This window comes from Trichosurus vulpecula, chromosome 2, assembly GCF_011100635.1.
Source record: "Trichosurus vulpecula isolate mTriVul1 chromosome 2, mTriVul1.pri, whole genome shotgun sequence".
Classification (NCBI taxonomy): domain Eukaryota; kingdom Metazoa; phylum Chordata; class Mammalia; order Diprotodontia; family Phalangeridae; genus Trichosurus; species Trichosurus vulpecula.
In genome coordinates this window covers 141,676,761-141,696,975 of record NC_050574.1, presented here as the reverse complement: position 1 = coordinate 141,696,975, position 20,215 = coordinate 141,676,761, and the positions used below count along the sequence as shown (strand labels likewise).

General features: G+C 37.6%; 1 protein-coding gene across 1 annotated transcript in view; it reads left to right on the top strand.

Annotated features, from left to right (window-relative positions):
* The window catches only part of GRIA4 (glutamate ionotropic receptor AMPA type subunit 4), a 160,904-nt gene that overhangs the window by 25,164 nt on the left and 115,525 nt on the right, over positions 1–20,215 (top strand). Inside the window, 1 exon segment of the mRNA XM_036743956.1 lies at positions 15,613–15,666. Within this exon segment, the coding sequence (XP_036599851.1) occupies positions 15,613–15,666 (54 nt within the window).

Below are 20,215 nucleotides of genomic sequence, written 5' to 3'. Positions count from 1 at the left end.
TGCTTTTTTTAAAAAAATAAATAATAGAGTTAATACATTATCTTTTTGTTGTTTTGATAAAGGTGGTTTTCTCACTGTGAAAACATGAAAACAGCAAAACTTGCATTTCCTTCCTGACCTTATACAACAGAATTCTTTTCCACAGGAATATTTGATTTCTCTTTGTTGTTATATTCTATCTTTCTTCCAAGAGGAAGAAAAAAAGATAAAAATCCTCAGTACTCATGTTCTTTTGTCTTCAGGAAAAGTGCTAATTATTTTTTTGTAACCAATTCCTCACCCAAGGCTCTATCATCTTTCCTTGTGATGTGGACTTAGTGTAGTGAATTAAATGTATTTTGTATCAGTATTTTCCCTGTTTCTACAAAAAATAATTCAAATAGCAAAAGAAATATAATTCCTAATGAGCTGATAAAACTATTACTACTATGTAGTAACACCAATTGTTACCATAGAATGAATCATTCTTTCAGTTCAAAATATGTTCATATAGCAGGAAAACAATAAAGAACTTCCATGGACTCTTCAGTTTTACAGAATTATCGAAAAAGTACATTCATAGAAACTGAAAAAGTGTAAATCATGAGTTTTAAATTGTATTTTAGCTAGTCTTTTTTTGCCATGTCCTTCTTTAGTGAATTATTTAATATTTTTAGTATTCAACTTTGATTTCCACAAGATTTTGAGTTACAAATTTTCTCCCCATTACTACCCTCCCCCCACCACAAGATAGCATGTATTCTGATTGTCCCTTTCCCCAGTCTGCCATCCCTTCTGTCACCCCACTCCCCCATCCTCTTTACCCTTAATTTCTTGTAGGGCAAGATAGATTTCTGTACCCCATTGCTTGTATATCTTATTTCCCAGTTGCATGCAAAAAGAACTTTTTTGAGCATTTGTTTTTAGAACTTTGAGTTACAAATTCTCTTCCTTCTTCCCTCCCCACCCACTATCCTTGAGAAGGCAAGCAATTCAACATAGGCCACAAATGTATCATTATGCAAAACACTTCCATAACAGACATGTTGTAAAAGACTAACTATATTTCCCTCCAACCTATACTGTCCCCCTTTATTCAATTTGCTTCCTTGACCATGTCCCTTTTCAAAAGTGTTTTTTTTGATTACCTCCTCTCCTCTATCATCCCCCCTCTTTCATCCCCTTCCCCCCTACTTTCCTGTAGGGTAAGATATCCAATTGAGTGTGTATGTTATTCCCTCCTTAAGTCAAATCCGATGAGAGCATGATTCACTCATTCCCTTTCACCTGCCCCCTCTTCCCTTCCAACAGAACTGCTTTTTCTTGCCACTTTTATGTGAGATAATTTACCCCATTCTATCTCTCCCTTTCTCCTTCTCCCAATATATTCCTCTCTCACCCCTTAATTGTATTTATGTATTTATTTATTCTTATATATCATCCCTTCATATTCAACTCACCCTGTGCCGTGTGTGTGTGTGTGTGTGTGTATGTATATATATTCCCTTCAACTACCCTAATACTGAGAAAGGTTTCATGAATCATACACATCATCTTTCCATGTAGGAATGTAAACAAAACAGTTCAAATTTAGTAAGTCACTTATGATTTCTCTTTCTTGTTTACCTTTTCATGCTTCTCTTGATTCTTGTATTTGAAAGTCATATTTTCTATTCAGCTCTGGTCTTTTCATCAAGAAAGCTTGGAAGTCCTCTATTTTACTGAAAATCCATATTTTGCCTTGGAACATTATACTCAGTTTTGCTGGGTAGGTGATTCTTGGTTTTAATCCTAGCTCTATTGGCCTCTGGAATATCATATTCCAAGCCCTTCCATCCTTTAATGTAGAAGCTGCTAGATCTTATGTTATCCTGATTGTGTTTCCACGATACTTAGATTGTTTCTTTCTGGCTGCTTGCAATATTTTCTCCTTGACCTGGGAACTCTGGAGTTTGGCTACAATATTCCTAGGAGTTTTCTTTTGGGATCTTTTTCAGGAGGTGATCGGTGGATTCTTTCAAATTCTATTTTATCCTTTAGTTCTAGAATATCAGGGCAGTTTTCCTTGATAATTTCTTGAAAGATAATATGTAGGCTCTTTTTTTGATCATGGCTTTCAAGTAGTCCAATAATTTTTAAATTATCTCTTCTGGATCTATTCTGCATGTCAGTGGTTTTTCCAATGAGATATTTCACATTGTCTTCTGTTTTTTCATTCCTTTGGTTCTGTGTTATAATTTCTTGATTTCTCATAAAGTCATTTAGCTAGTGTTTTGGGGGGCCTCCATGAAGAGTTCTCTACTATTCCATGGCAGTGATTACCTGACCCTGGGTTCTTACAGTCCTGGCCTGCAAAACACTAGCTATGAAAAGTCAATCTGTCAATAAACATTTATAAAGCACCCATTAAATGCCAGGTGCTGTGCTAAGTGGTAGAGATAAAATGAAAGTCAGAAGACAATCCTTGATCTCAGGCTTACAGTCTGTCCCACAATTAATTGAAAGTCTTAGCACAAAGACTTATTATATGCATCTTGTTAGAGATAGTCAACTCTTATTTGGCCAAAAGGTGATAAAACTTTGGGCCACAGTAACTCTTGAAGTCAATAATTTTTGTACCTAGTTTCTCACCCTAGGCCTTGTTTTCATCTGGATAAAATAGAGAGGAAAGGGCTCTATATGCACAAACACATTTCTGGCATCTACTTCATGGTAGCTAAAAACTGGAGAATAGGAGACTGCTACCTATTGGAAAATGATATATGAATATAATGAAATATTATTTTGTATAAGAAATGATGAAATAGAGAGTTTGAGAGGAAATTGGGCAAATATATATGAACTGATACAACACGAAGTGAGTAATTAGGAAAGCAATTTATATAATAATTTATACAATAGGGGAAAACAACTTTGAAAGGCTTTAGAATTCTGATCAGTTCAATAAAACTATAAGCCCAAAAGACTGAAAATGAATTGTCATCTGCCTTCTGCCAAAAAGGTGATATGTTTAAAGTGTAGAATGAGACATACACTTTTAGACATGGCCAATGCAGGTATTTGCTTCAAGGTACTATGCTATTATGAGAGTTTTCTTTTCCCTAGAAAAAGTTTGTGAGGTTAGGGTGGGAGGAAAAGATAATAAACACTTGTAAAAATAAGTAAATTTTAAAAGAAAAAAATTAAATTGAATTTAAATTGCTCTCTCCATTTTATTTATTATCTTGAATTTAATTCTTCCATCTCAAGATTTTCTCTATTTTCAGAGGCAATATTGCATAGTGGATAGAGAGCTGGCATCAGAGTCGGGAAGATCTGTCTTTGACACCTAATAGCTGCCTGACTCTGGGCAATTTACTTAATTTCTCAGTGCCCCTGGCAACTCTCTAGAATTCTAAGGTGTAAAATAGCTGCTGATCATCACCATTAGAGAGAGTTTACTCACTGTAAGTTCCTTCTACCAATGAAATCACAGATCTAGCTTAAAGAGTAAATACACTCTTTCAAATCAACTAATGTGTAGCAGGGCTGCAATCTGCTTCAATGGAGGTAGCACCCATGTAGATTGAATCACAACTTCTTGAACTAGTTTTTTTGTGAGTACAGAGGAAAAGAGAGAGTTCTGACAATTATGCCCCTATTCCATGCTGGGAGTATTATGTTAATACTGATTTAGAAGGAATAATATCTCCAACTTAATCACTGCCATAACTTCCTGTATATTTTTTTCCTTGGAAAAAAATGTGCTTCTTTCATGTCTTTTGTCTCTACATTAAATCTTTCATGAAAAAGAAAAAAGAGGTGAAAACATCTAAAAGTGTATCCAGTCATATAGTATCATAGGGCAATACATTTAGAACTGGAAAGAACCTGAGAGGTCAACAGGTTTCACTTTACAAAAGAGGAAACCAATCTACAGAAAGATTAAGTGACTTGCTCAGAGTCATACAGGTAGTACCAGTATCTCAGCTAGATTATGAATTCAGAACTTTCTGACTCCATATTCCATGCTCTGTACCCTGTTTTTAGCTGCCTTGCTATTACTTCTACAAACCTCCTGAATCTCCTAAAAAATCTCCTAAAAAATATACAGGAAGTTATGGCAGTGATTAAGTTGGAGATATTATTCCTTCTAAATCAGTTCAGCAGGGAAGGTGATCTCAAAAGAGCTTACCAAAACAGGAAGTAAATTTGTAGATTTAAGTCCCCCTGGGGCAGTAGACTCCTCAAATTCTTATGCTTTTAGTGGTAGGGGGGCAGGATTTTTTCTTAGTGGGACTTTTTATTAAATGGGCTAATGCATTTTGAATGGATATGTGGAAGGGTTTATTATCACTAAAAATATAATACAGAATTTGCCAGTTCTATATTTTGCCTTTTCTTTATTTTTAATTTTTTTTCAGCATTGATTTCCACAAGATTTTGACTTACAAATTTCTCCCCATTTCTACCCTCCCACCCACTTCAAGATTCTGATTGCCCCATTCCCCAGTCAGCCCTCCCTTCTGTCACCCAATTCCTGCCATCCCCTTTTTCCTTACTTTCTTGTAGGGCAAGATAAATTTCTATGCCTCATTGCCTGTATATCTTATTTCCCAGTTGCATGCAAAAAACCTTTTTTTTTTTTTAACATCTACTTTTAAAACTTTGAGCTCCAAATTCTCTCCCCTCTTCCCTCCCCACCCACCCTCCCCAAGAAGGCAAGCAATTCAACATAGGTCACACATGTATCATTATGTAAAATCCTTCCACAATACTCATGTTGTGAAACACTAACTATATTTTGCTCCCTCCTATCCAGTCTCCCTTTATTTTTCTCCCTTGACCCTGTCCCTTTTCAAAAGTGTTTGCTTTTGATTACCTCCTCCCCCATCTGCCCTCCCTTCTATCGTACCCCCTTTTTTATCCCCTTCCTCCTTCTTTCCTGTGGGGTAAGATACCCAATTGAGTGTGTAGGTTATTCCCTCCTTAAATCAAATTCAATGAGAGCAAGATTCCCTCATTCCCCCTTACCTGCCCCCTCTTTCCTTCCAATGAACTGCTTTTTCTTGCCACTTTTATGTGAGATAATTAACCCCATTCTATCTCTCCCTTTCTCCCTCTCTCAATATATTCCTCTCTCATCCCTTAATTTGATTTTATTTTTTTTAGATATCATCCCTTCATATTCAACTCACCCTGTGCCCTCTGTCTATACATATACATACACATATATATGTATATATGTATGTATGTATATTCCCTTCAGCTACCCTAATACTGAGATCTCATGAATTACACACATCATCTTTCCATGTAGGAATGTAAGCAAAACAGTTCAACTTTAGTAAGTCCCTTATGATTTCTCTTTCTTGTTTACCTTTTCATGCTTCTCTTGATTCTTGTGTTTGAAAGTTAAATTTTCTATTCAGCTCTGGTCTTTTCACTGAGAAAGCTTGAAAGTCCTCTATTTTATCAAAAATCCATATTTTGCCTTGGAACATTATACTCAGTTTTGCTGGGTAGGTGATTCTTGGTTTTAATCCTAGCTCCACTGACCTCTGCAATATCATATTCCAAGCCCTTCAATCCCTTAATGTAGAAGCTGCTAGATCTTATGTTATCCTGATTGTGTTTCCACAATACTCAAATTGTTTCTTTCTGGCTGCTTGCAATATTTTCTCCTTGATCTGGGAGCTCTGGAATTTTGCAACAATATTCCTAGGAGTTTTCCTTTTGGGATCTTTTTCAGGAGGCCATTGGTGGGTTCTTTCAATTTCTCTTTTACCTTCTGGCTCTAGAATATCAGGGCAGTTCTCCTTGATAATTTCTTGAAAGATGATATCTAGGCTCTTTTTTTGATCATGGCTTTCAGGTAGTCCAATAATTTTTAAATTCTCTCTCCTGGATCCATTTTCCAGGTCAGTGGTTTTTCCAATGAGATATTTCACATTGTCTTCTGTTTTTTCATTCCTTTGGTTCTGTGTTATAATGTCTTGATTTCTCATAAAGTCACTAGCTTCCACTTGTTCCAATCTAATTTTTGAGGTAATATTTTCTTCAGTGGTCTTTTGGGCCTGTTTTTCCATTTGGCTAATTCTACCTTTAAAGGCATTCTTCTCATTGGCTTTTTGGAGCTCTTTTGCCATTTGAGTTAGTCTAGTTTTTTAAGGTGTTATTTTCTTCAGTATTTTTTGGATCTCCTTTAGCAAGTCATTGATTTGTTTTTCATGGTTTTCTCACATCCTTCTCATTTCTCTTCCCAATTTTCCTCTACTTCTCTAACTTGCTTTTCCAAATCCTTTTTGAGCTCTTCCATGGCCTGAGACCAATTTATATTTTTCTTGGAGGCTTTTGATATAGGCTCTTTGACTTTGTTCACTTCTTCTGTCTGTATGTTTTGGTCTTCTTTGTCACCAAAAAAAGATTCCAAAGTCTGAGTGTGAATCTGAGGCTGTTTTCACTGCCTGTTCATGTTCCCAGCCAACTATTTGACCCTTGAGCTTTTTGTCAGGGTACGACTGCTTGTAGAGTAGAGGGTACTTTGTCCCAAGCTTGAGGGGCTGCACTGCTATTTTCAGAGCTACTTCTACACAGCAAGTTTGGCCACACCAGCACTCCTTCTGCCCCAAAAACTGCCAGCCAGGATTGTGGCCCTGATCCAGGCAGGGCAAAGCAGGCTTTGCACTCCCGCTCTAATCCACCACTTAATTCCTCCCACCAGGTGGGCCTGGGGCCAGAAGCAATGGCTGTAGCTCTGGAAGCAGCCTCAGAGCTGCATCACCTCTGCTGCCCCCAGGGCAGTGGCCTACCCGAACTCCTTTGACTCTGTCCTGGAAGCTTTTCCCACTGACCTTTTCTGTTGTCTTTGGTGTGGATTGAGAAGTCTGGTAACTGGCACAGCTCACTGATTCAGGGCCCTATGCCTCTTCTGCCTGGCTCCCAGTCTGGTTGGTCTTGGCACGACCCAGGCTGGGCTCTGCTCTGCTCCTCTCTGCTCCCAGCTCCATGAGATAGACCCTTCCCAGCAACTATCCAAGCTATCCTGAGCTACAGCCCTGCTTCCCTTTGCTATTTCATGGGTTCTGTAGCTGTAGAATTTGTTCAGAGCCATTTTTATAGGTGTTTGTAGGGACCTGGGGGGGATCTTAAGCAAGTCCCTGCTTTCCAGCTGCCATCTTGGCTCTGCCCTTATTTTGCCTTTTCTAACACAGTATTTCTGCTCTACTCAATTCTTTATCTTTTACAAGTCTTCACCTTTTGACAATTTATTACAGAAGCCTTACTTTATTGCAATTCTTTTGCTGACAATATAGAGCTGTTACCAATTTTTTTATGGGAAGAGACTGTACAGAATAACCATGGGTTTCACCTAGTTTTAACATTTGCAAGGGTTTAAATTGAAAATAGGCTTTTTATTACAGTTACAATTGGATGTAGTCACATAGAAGCTACAGAACTGATATTATTCAACATTCAGCCTTCACTATCCCCATCACCTCTCATGTAGAAAACACCATTTTAGGTACAGTGGGAAACATAGATACATTTAAGTCCTGTGCTTACCCTCAAGAAGATTAGTAAATAAACAAGTATACAAGTAACTATTTAAAAAAATACATAATGTGTCACTGGAGACAGTGGAGAGGCAGCTAGGTGATGCAGTGGGTAGAGTATTGGGCCTGGAGTCAGGAAGACTCAGCCAGCTTCCTGAGTTCAAACCTGACTTTAGAAACTTACTAGCTGTGTGACCCTGGACAAGTCATTTAACTGTTTCCCTCAGTTTCCTCACCTGTAAAATGAGCTGGAGAAGGAAATGGCAAACCACTCCAGAATATTTGCCCAAAAAAAGCCCCCAAAAACAAATAGGGTCATGAAGAGTTGGACACAACTGAAAACAATTGATAATAGCGGAGAGGTTAAAATAAAGTGCAATGGGAGCCCAAGGAGGAAGAGATCACATCACTGATAGAGGTTACAGTGACAAACATTTTGTGAATGAAGTAATAGTTGAGATGGGCCTTGAAGCATGGGTAGAATTTCAGAAGACAGAGTTATGAGGTGATAATATTCTAGGTAGAAGGAGGAAGAACAACCAAAATCTGATAGTTAAAAAAAGGTAGTTCAGTTTGGCTTAAATTTAGGTAAGAAATGTGAAAGGTTGGCAGAAGTAATCTAGAATCAAAATATAGCAGGTCTTGAATTCCAGAAAAAGGAGCCATATATGCAATGCGGAGCCATGAATGGGTTTGGGGGCAGAAGAGTTAAATGATCCAAGTTCTATTTTAGGGAGATTAATCTGGTACTGGTGTTGCTGTTCAATCTTTGTCAGTCATGTCCCAATTCTTCATGACTCCATTTGGGGCTTTCTTAGCAACAATACTGGAATGGTTTGCCATTTCCTTCTCCAGATTATTTTACAAATGAGGAAACCTAGGCAAAGAAAGTTAAAAAACTTACCCGGAATCACATAGCTAGTAAGTGTCTGAGGCCAGATTTGAACTCAAGAAAATGAGTTTTCCTGATTTCAGGCTGGCTCTCTCCCCACTGCAACACCTAACTCCACAGGAGAACCTGAATAGTAAAATACAATGGAAAGCAAGTGAGGATAAAATTTATAAAAGGAAGCAGTTTTAGATACTGCAGAAAGGTCAAGGAGCATAGAAATTAAGAAGAATTCATTGGATTTGGTGCCTGGAGGCTAGTGGAGACCATCATTGAACATATTCAGTAAAATGTTAGGGATAAGAACTGGACTGCACCTTTCTTAGTGGGGAATTCTCTTCCCTTCCTTTATTTCTTCCTCCTTTCTTTTCATAACTTCTATTTTTTCTTTCTTTTTTCTACCATTCCTTCTCCCGAACCAGATAGGAATACAGAGTAACTTGAGTAACATTCTTTTGTATAATGATTTTCTAAGAAATGCTGCTTAATTTCTCCCCATCCTTCCTTCTTTCTATGTCTAGGCTAGTGCCATTCATGAGTTTCTGCTTATGTTTTTTTTAAATTTATTCTATGTCCCTCAGATAAAGTAAGAGCTTCTAGAAGAGAAAAATTTAGCTCCTTCCTCTATCCAGCTTATCTATTAGTCCTGTTGTTGATTTTACCTCTTCCAAACTTCTTCCCTCTCTTATTAGCTCTCTCTCTCTCCCTCTGTCTCTCTCTCTCTCTCCCTCTGTCTCTCTCTCTCTCCCTCCCTCTGTCTGTCTGTCTCTCTCTCCCTCTCTCTGTCTGTCTGTCTGTCTCTCTCTCTCTCTCCCTCTGTCTGTCTCTCTCTCTCTGTCTGTGTCTGTCTCTCCCTCTGTCTGTCTCTCTCTCTCTTTCTGTGTCTGTCTCTCTCTCCCTCTGTCTGTCTCTCTCTCTCTCTTTCTGTCTCTCTCTCTCTTTCTGTCTCTCTCTCTCTCTTTCTCTGTCTCTCTCTCTGTCTCTCTCTCTCTCTGTCTCTCTCTCTCTCTCTGTCTCTCTCTCTCTCTGTCTCTCTCTCTGTCTCTCCTCTCTCTCTCTCTGTCTCTCTCTCCCTCCCTCTGTCTGTCTGTCTCTCTCTCCCTCTCTCTGTCTGTCTGTCTGTCTCTCTCTCTCCCTCTGTCTGTCTCTCTCTCTCTCTTTCTGTGTCTGTCTCTCCCTCTGTCTGTCTCTCTCTCTCTTTCTGTGTCTGTCTCTCTCTCCCTCTGTCTGTCTCTCTCTCTCTTTCTGTCTCTCTCTCTCTTTCTGTCTCTCTCTCTCTCTTTCTGTCTCTCTCTCTCTCTTTCTCTGTCTCTCTCTCTCTGTCTCTCTCTCTCTCTGTCTCTCTCTCTCTCTCTCTGTCTCTCTCTCTCTCTCTGTCTCTCTCTCTCTCTCTGTCTCTCTCTCTCTCTGTCTCTCTCTCTCTCTCTCTGTTTCTCTCTCTCTCTCTCTCTGTCTCTCTCTCTCGGTTGATTTTGTTTTTCAAACAACTTCTGAGAAGGTATACTTCTAGAAATATTAATTTATGAAAAAGAAAGTATGGTGTAATAGAAATTCATAGAATAATAAGATCATTGATTTAGAGATGGAAGGGATTTCAGAGGTTGTAGAGTTCAACCCCATCATTTTACAGATGAGGAAAATGAGACCCAGATGACTGAAGTGAATTGCCAGAGGTGACATAGGTTGCAAATAACCAGCAAAGCCAGACTCTGAATCTAGGTCCTCTGTATCCCAGTGTCATTTGGGTTCAGTCCTTTTCTATGTCCTTACCTTTGTTATCTGACCATCCAAAGACCAGTGTATCCTAGACCTAAATCCCTCTTTCCCCATAACCAAATCCCAATCTGAACCAGATGCCCTGGAAATGTTAAGTGAGATATGGGCCAGAAATCTGGGGTGAGCTATAAGCCTGAAAAAATATAATCTCTGGTTAAGGTTGTCCTAAAGTATCTATTCTTCAACATTTGTAACTCACTGTAGGACACACCCTCCCAATTGAATCCCCCTACCTCTTTGGGAATTGCCCTCAATGTTCCCCTGTCATTTCTCTTCAATCAAGCCAAGTTTACTAACCATAATGTACCCCGAGGTTTTATCCTTGACCTTTTTCTCCTCTTCCTCAATACTATTTTGCTTCATCAGCCCCCAAAGATTCAATTCAAATATCTATTCAGATGTATTAGGAGGGCAGAGTTTATAATCTCAAAGGGGATCATATATATGTCTGAAAGGTTCGGAACCGCCGGATATAAGAAACTCTCAAAGTAGGAGGCAGAAGAATCAAAGCATATATTTAGGCTCCACAGTAACCAACCCATGAACCAGCATCCCCATTTTGACATATTGATCAAAAGCTTCCAGGCCCAATAAGTACGCCTTACAAGAGTAACCAGGAGGCTACAGAGAAGCATGATGGTGTAAAACAAAATCATGCTTCCCCCTCTATGGTAAAAAGATTACCCACTGGCTTCAAGTCCTTGTTCAGCTTCCTCCCATAGGTCAGCTCTGCTACTGGCAGCTCCTGCTTCAGCTTCGGCTGTGGCTGTAGCTATAGCAGCCTCTGGCTCCAACGGAAGCTGTTTTTAACCATCCGGCTTCTGTGGGGGTGTAAGGTACGCCGGGGAAAGCACAGGTTCTTTCAATCTACTTAAGCAAGGGAAGCAAGGTGAAGGGGACGACAAGCTTACTCCAGTCCAACATACAAACAGCATTCAGTTCAGGGGAAAAAGCCAAACTAGTCAAGGGCACTTGTTGACTAAGTGCTAAGGAGCCCATTTTTGGTTGCCAACAAATCAGATAAGTCTCAAATCTACTTATCCATCCCTAAACTTTCTCCTGACCTTTGGTCTCATATTTCCAACTACCTACTAGACATATTGAATTGATGTCCAATAGAAATCTTAAATTTGAATTCCAAAATTGAACTTACCCCACAAAAACAATATTCTATCTTCCTAACTTCCATACTACACTGAGAGTACCACCATCCTCCCAGTCAATCAGTCTCACAGGGTATGCATCATCTTCTACTTTTCATTAACTCCCCTCCCCCATATCCAATCACTTACCAAATCCTGTCAAATCTACCCTTATTACACCCAAATCACTTAATGGGCATTGCCTTGATCCAAGTGAAAAATCTGGAAAAATCTTGCATCCTGGGCCAACTCCAGTTTTCTTAATCTATATCTGGCCACTGCACCTGGATGGCTCTAGAGGAAAAAGTGTGTCTGGTGACTTTGCACAGTCCTGTCTCACTTAAATCCAATTCACTTGCAAGTCATTACATCATCTTCCTGATGTCATAGTCCTCTTCAAGATCTAAAGACAAACCACTTTTCTTTTCTGACACCGCCAACACCCTTGTGGAGACTCTCAACACCTCACACCTAGACTATTGCAAAATGGTCTTCTGGTTTGTCTCCCTGCCTCAAGTTTCTGTCAAATTAATCTTGTAAAAATGCAGGTCATATCATATCACTACTCTATTCAGTTAGCTCCAGTGGCTCCCTTTTACCTCTAGAATCAAATATAAAATCCTCTGGCTTTTAAAGTACTTCATAATCTGCCCCTTTCCTTACAATTCTAGTTTTCTTATACCTCACTCCCCTCTACATCCCTTGCAATCCAGTCACATTGGCCCCTTTGCTGTTCCTTGAACATAGCATTTCAACTCCTGACACCAAACATTTTCACTGACTGTACCTCATACCTGCAATTCTCTCCCTGCTTATCTCTGTCTTTTGATTTCTTTGGCTTCCTTCCTAAAATCCCACCTTCTGTAAGATGCCTTTTCCCAAATCCCTCAATTCAAATGCCTCCCGCTATTGATTATCTTTATTTTTTCATGTATATAATCTTGTTTGTACAGAACTATTTGCATATTGTCTCCCTAAGTAAAATGTGAGAGCAGTGACTGGGTTTCTTTTTTGTTTATTTGTTTTTGTCTTTCTTTGTATCCCCAGTTTCCTAGTAGAGTGCCTGGCACATAATTGGTGCTTAATTGAATATTTGTTGACTTTGACTCTTCTGTGGGAAGAATGTCTGCAACTCCACTCCAAGACCTTTGCCTCCAAATTCTCTTTTACTTTTCTCATTCAGGCCTCCAAATGGGGTATGAAAAGCAACAACAAAAACCTACATCATCCTCTCTTCTTGACTCCAGGTCAAACAAGCATGAATCTGTAGTTCCTAACTTTTCCTCCCATATCTCTATCCAAGTAATTTCAAACTGTATTCCCACATTCCTCATTAAAAGAAAAAAAATGATTCATTTTTGAGGGAACAATAGGTTTTAGTTCAGAGAATATTGATTCAATTCTTCTTCCTTCTTTCTCCTGACTTTTAACCTCCTTACATATTGTGTCCCTTAAATTATTTTGCTCCTGGATATTCTCCTTTTTCTTATTAGTCTTCAACCAATATGAGATCTTTTTTTAATTATCTTGCCCCAGATCAATGGGAACATTGATTTATTTCATTGCTTAGTTTTTTTTTTCTTCTTAACAACAAATGCACCAAATGAAGTAATAAAGTTTACAGGAAAAGAAGGAAAGAAACACTCCCTCACAGTTAATTTCTACTTTAAAAATAATCATAAGAGCACATTGCTAGCCTAATCCTTGTAGGTACACCATGTGGGCCCTGACCATCTCTCCAGGCCCACATTTGGAGCTTTGACTACAAAGGTTTCTGTTTTGTCTCCATTTAAGTGTCCCTTTAGTATTGACCTTGTCCCTTACCTTCCCCCATTTAATGCATAGGGAACATTGAATTTGCCTGGTCTCACTAAGGAACAAATCAGACAGTTGTGACTGGGGAAGAAATCCAGAATAGAACTCATTAAAAAGCCATCTTCTGCTAAGTTCTTCTGTGAGAAAGGCCAAGGCAAGGTGGAGTGGGTATAAACTTAGCTTCAACAATTGCGCTTTGGAGTTTCCATGTACAAAGATTCGACTGGATCAACATGATATAATAAAAAGAGGAATTAGATTTATTACTTAGTCCTTGCAAACAGAACTAAGATCAGTGAGTAGAAATTATAAAAGAAAGATACAAGTTTGATGTAAGGACAAACTTTCTAATAATTAGAACCATATAAAAGAAGAAAAAGCTACCTTGAAATATAATGGACTCCTCACTGGAAGTATAGAGCAGAGGATGGATGCCTAATTGTTGGGTATGAGTTAAAATATATGTGTCCTGATATTTCCAATTCTTAGATGCTATGATTTAATAAGACTCTGGTTAACTGATTTAAGGATTATTCAGTTGTTTTTCTTTTCCCTTCTTTGGGTTGACCACCACTTTTTGACACTTCACTGATTATCACCATAATCACAAGGTGATTTCATAAATCATTAAAATATTTATCTTGAAACCTGGACTTACATAAACTAATGCTTAGTGAATCAAGCAGAACCAGGAGAGCATTATACACAGTAACAGCAACATTGTGTGATGATCAGCCATGATAGACTTTAGCTCTTCTCAGAAACACAATGATCCAAGAAAATTCTAAAAGGTTAATGATGGAAAATGTTCTACACATGCAGAGAGTCTGAATATGGAGTCTGAATGCAGATTGAAGCATACTATTTTTTGTTTTCCATGGTTTTTCCATTTTGTCCTGTTTCTTTTTTCACAACATGACTAATGTGGAAATATGTTTAACATGATGGGACATGTATAACCTATAACCTATATCAGATTGCTTGCCATCTTGGGGAGGAAGGGAGAAAAATTTGAAACTCAAAATCTTATAAAAGTGAATGTTGAAAACTATCTCTACATGTAATTGAAAAAAATAAAATACTATTTCCAAAAAACTATTTATCTTGAGCTCTCTATAATTAGCCAAGGTCTTAGTTTCCTGGCTAACAAAAAGTTGTAATTTTAAGCATGACATAATAATTATCAGAAAAGTATACTATAACAAAATATAGTGAATATTGAACAATCTGTATTTTATTCAGAATACAAATAAGGAAAGTTTATCTTACAATGGCTTAGGAAAAAGGCAGTGCTATTACAATCATATTATCAACTAAATATTGCAATTTTCACTGAAGAAATAATCAACTTTACAGAAAACAGAAATGTATAATGCTTATGTCTGATGTACTAATTATAAACCACATTACTAAAATCCCTCACATATATTTGTTTTCTATTTTTCACAACCCAAATAGTAAAAATTATCTCTAAGATTTCTTTACTTTTCTCTTTTTAAGTATTTCTGCTTTTAATATCCTGAAGCATTTCTGAAGTCCCCGTCAGCATCTAGGAGTAATTGTAAAGATAGTGGATATGGAGAGTGAAAAGCCCCTCAAGTGCTGTTCTCCCACTCTTCTTGGGTTTATAACAAAATACTGCTATTAGCATGTACAGATGGGAAATAACCTCCTGATCTCTGGAAGTTAGACTGTAGTCTGTAGAGTGAAGTAGTTGTCTGGAAAGAACACATTAGAAGGTCAAGAATAACATCTAAAATATCCACGAAAGCACATTGTTGCAGACTTCCTGACATATATGCACTTTTATCAATTATTTTAATTTACAAAAAAATGATACTATTACCCCCATTTGAGTAAACTGAGGAAAAGGTTAACTAATGTGCCATGGATTATACAACAAGTAAACATCTGAGGAAAAATTTCAACCCAAGTTTTTTCTGATTCCAATGTCAGGACTCTATTTCTTGTTCCATACTGTCTCTTCAGACAAAGAACTCTAATTTTCTTTGTCAGCCGGTGATGGACATTTTTTTTCATATATTTCTAATGTAAACGTTTGTATTTCTCTATTGTTTATAAAATTGTACCCATTTCCTTTATAAGTTTTTAGCTTGTTTTTGCTGATTTAGTAGCTTGTAATAAAATTATGTTCAATTTTTAAAGTGATTTCAAATAAAAGAATGTGTTCTAGCTGTGTGCATTTTAGCATTTTGCATTTATATGATATACAATTCTATATCCACAGAATTATTTGGGGGAAAGAGAAATATGTTATTCTTAACAATGTACCATTATTAGTATTATGCTAATGTAGCATAATAAAGTTCATTAGCATAATGGTAACATAGCATTATGCTAATAATGTGGCATTGTTAGCTTCATGTAGGATTATGCTAGTAAGCTTAATATTCCATAGGATACTCAGTAAATATGAGAAAAGTTAGTTTTCTCTTAAATCCTTATATTTTCACAGATTGTCAGCGTTGGAAAACATGTTAAAGGATACCATTATATCATTGCAAACCTGGTGAGTACTCTCTATTTACTACTTTTAGCAAAAGTTGACAAATTAGATTTTTTTTAAAAAAATCTTTTTAGCCATGCCTGAAAATAATGCCTAAGAAAATATTTTTATGTAGAAGTTTTTATGCAAAAGTTATAATTGTCATTTCATTTGGAATATTGATGTAATAGTAATAATGGTATTTTGAATAGAGAATCATACCATATTGTGCATGTATTTGCTTGAAATGTCATGATGAAATTTAGAAACAATGATCATAGTATTCATTTCATTAAGGGTATTGGTTGTCAAAATAATTAATGGCCTTCATTCTACATGGTAGCTCATGACTTTCAATTAAGATTTATGGAACTTTAAGAGTATGTTAGGAATCCAAAGTAGTCCTGAAACTGTAGGATAGAGAGGAGAACAACATTTTATAATTTCAGGTCTCATTGTACTTTGAGGAGGTACTTTATGTGGGACTACTAAAAAAAATTTGTGAGAAACTGCTTAGTGTTCAATTAAAATACGTAAGTATTTGCTCAATGTGTAAATAAGGAAAGACATTACTTATTCTGAAATTTTCCAGTCTGTTTAAGGTTATTTACAATATACTCAGAAGATTTTGAAAATTTTTCCTTGTTAAATTTCCATTGTAGGGAAATATTGCATATAACAGATAACAGATTTACATTTAATGACATATAGTTAAACTTTCTAAGTGGGTTTAACCGTAAACAGGTCTGGTCTTACCTCCTTCTCTTTATTTCTTCTCCCTCCCCAGATATTTGTTCAGCAGTGTCTTGAGAGTAGATTTTGTTTCATTCTTTATATTTGTTTCAGCTTGATGTCTAGTATATGGTGGATGTTTAATAAATACTTGTTGATTAATTAATCCCCCAAAGAGATGGTGAACCTTTGTATACAGACATCAAACAGATAATTTCATCAACTATGTAAGGTTAAATAACAATATTAGAGACAGGGGCAGAATTGTATAGTGGATGGAAAACTGGATTAGGAGTCAGGAAAACCTGAGTACAAATCATACCTCTGACACTATCTGTGTGACTATGGGCAATTAATTCCTCCTCATCATGCCTTAGTTTGATCTGTATATAAGGGCAGGTGAATCAACCAACTAAATAAATCAATCACTCCACCCTACTAAGAAGATTCTATACCTATGAAAACTAATAAGATGATAAGATACTACCTCTATAATACCTTAATCAGGTGAGAACATCTTTACTGAATCAATCAGGCAAAGGTTGGACTGGATCTGAAAAGCCTTTGATCAATTTAAAAGTCTTTGAAAACCATTTGATGCACAGGTTTTGTTGTTGTTGAGCTGCATCAGTCATGTCCAACTTTTCTGACCCTATTTGGGGTTTTCTTGGTAAAGAAACTGGAACAGTTTGCTATTTCCCTCTCTAGTTCATTTTACAGATAAGGAAACTGAGGAAAACAGGGTTAAGTGGATTGCCCAGGATCATACAGCTAATAAGTGTTTAAATCCAGATTTGAACTCAGGTCTTCCCAACTCCAGACCCAGCACTCTATCCACTGAGCCACCAAGCTGCCCTTTGCTCAAGTAGTATGTTCCAATAGGTGGAAGAGAATTAGTCAAACCCTTTGAGGATTGTTTTAAACCAGCAAGTTAGTTTACATTGAGCATTTAAGTATCTGCCAGCTCCATGATAGATGCCTTTTGCTAAAGCCCTTGAAAAGAAATTGTTTGGGCATGAGGACAGTACTTTGGCCTCTCCTTCCATACTATTTCACCAGGGGAAGACCTTGTAAACTTCAGAGGGCTAGAGTACTTTCAACTTTATGCCTGGCAACAAGATCTGAATGACGAGTGAGGAAAGACTAGACATACCGAAGAAAGAAAGAGTGAAGACTCCATGAGTATCCCAGCAGAAAAGGTGTACTATGGCTGAGGGGAACTTCTTAAGTAACCCACAAAGGGAAGAAAATAACCAAGAGATGTGACCTATTCCTTGACCACATGTGTTCTCTAAACTTGAACCCACTCTTCCCTGGACTATCTATGTACTTGTAGGAGAGTTTGTTTTAGACTTGAGGGCAGAGGGGATCGAACCAATTGTAATAATTATACCACTTTAGAGAACACTACTTTCTAAAAGCTAATTAAGTCTAGCTTGCTAATTGATAGCAAGTGATAATCATGAGGAAGAGCACACTAGGTGATAACGATAAGCTTTAATACTTAAAAAACAAATAAAAAATAACTCCCCAGAGTGCTTTAGAACCCTGAGACGACAAGTAGCCAACCACAATGTGGGGACTTAACTTGCCAGTGCAAGTAGAAGTTCAGCTAATTATTGCTAAAACATGTACTACATTTAAAATAAGGATAATGGTGCCTTTATTACCTACTTTCCACAGAGCTGTGGTAAGGGTCAAATAAGCTAATATAAAGAGCTATGTAAATGTATATAAAATGCTCAGTTCCAAGTACCTCTCATTTCCAAAAAACGTATACAGATAGTTCTCACCTTATATAAATTTGCATTACACAAAATAATCTTTATATAAAGAATTATTTTTAAAAATCCACATTCCAAAAAAAACCTATCCTAACTTTACTGTACAACATTATAATATACACTCTTTACTTCTGCCCCTCAGCTGGGTGCTTTTCAGCCACTCACCCACCCCTACCACAAAAACCCCTAAAAATAAAAACCCACCAAGTGAGAGCAGAAAGACAGATGTGGAGAGACCACTGCTGCTGTCCTGGCTGCCCCCAGATTGGGGACTTGGTTTGAGACCTCTACCTATGAGAGAATAGACTTTTGCCCCACTCTACCCACCTGGCCATGTCTGTCTTTCATCAGTCTGCAGTGGGATACCACTTGTCTGTCCCAGCTCCTATGTGTCACCCTTCCTCTCCTGACTTGTCCAATGTGGCTGGCCCGAGCCCTGCATTTTTCTCCTCCTGCTCTTGCTTCTCTGTCTCCAGCCTTCACCTGTGCTTGAACCATATGCTGGTCCCCTCCACAGTCACTCGGCCCCTGTCCTGCTTGCCTCCCCTCCTCTCTCCCCCGCTTCCTTCCCCATGTCCAAAGCAAGTTCACCATATGTAAAAATTGCTTCACTTATTTAAATTCACTTATTTAAATAAAACTTATTTTATTGCTCCACTTATTTAAAGCAAGAACAGTACAACCAATGGATCTGTAATGTCACAGACTTGGATAAGTCCTCCGTTGATCTAGAAAGCAACTCATCTATACTTGCCTATCCACTGTGACTCTTATCCATGTCCACCTGTAATCTCAGTGCAGGAAGAAGTCCTCCTTTAGGCCTCCATTTTTTTTTCCTCTTGATATTTTCTTGATACCAATGCAGTATACAAGTTCTCACTATCAGGCTCCTAGAAAACTAGATTTCTTAATTCTTCTATTTGCAAACTAACATCTAACCAAAGTAACAGAAGAATCTTTTGTTCATTGTTCAGTCATTTCAGTCATATCTGACTCTTTTTAATCCCATTTGGGATTTTCTTGACAGAGATACTGGAGTGGTTTGCCATTTCCTTGTCCAGCTCATTCCATAGATGAGGAAACTGAAGCAAACAGGGTTTAGTGACTTGCCTAAGGTCACACAGCTAGTAAACAGCTGAGGCCAGGTTTCAACTCAGATCTTCCTGACTCCAGGCACATAGCTCTATCCACTGAGTCACCTAGCTGCCCCTATCAGGGGAGACATGATACTTTGTTTTTCTGTATTGAAGTTTTTTGACATTTTTGTAACCCATAGAATTCTCACAAACTTAGACACAGAAAAACTAAAAGTAGTGTCTATTTCATTACTTTTCCTATGTGTTAGCATGTTTGCTAAGAATATAGGAGTCAGTTTTACAGAGGCTAGAGTAAGAGGCTGAATTTCGAACTTTTCAAAGGCATTTTATCACTCTACAGCAGCAAACACAACCAGTCATTTCCCTAACCATAAAATATGTAAGTTACCTGCCTCTAGCAAAACAAGCCTGAGTTAGGAATAAACTAGGGACATACACATACTTTTTTCTGTAGATATTAGTAATTTCTTTATTTTATTCTGTAAGGGGGAATTCTCTTTGAGCAACCGTGTCCTCACTGTCAATATTTCCATGATCTGAGTTGAAATCTGGCCTCAGACTCTCACTAGCTGTGTGACCCTGGACAAGTCATTTAACCTGTTTGCCTCAGTTTCCTCATCTGTAAAATGTGCTGGAGAAAGAAATGGCTAACAACTCAAGTATCTCTGCTGAGAAAACCCCAAATGGGGTCACAAAGAGTCAGACACAGTTAAACAACAAATGTCTGAATCAGATTGTATAGAGAGCACTATAGTCATCAGGATGTTAGGGGTCTTACAATTCATAATATAGCCCCTTTCCCAAAATGAAATATGTGAAAAGGCAGAAGATACTTTATGTCATAATGGCAATAATAACTGACATAAATGTTTCTCAAGTTCATAACAATATAAAGTAAAATTTCAAAAATGATAAACTTATAACTCCTTAAATTTTGCAAAGTATTTAACCTGTTATGCA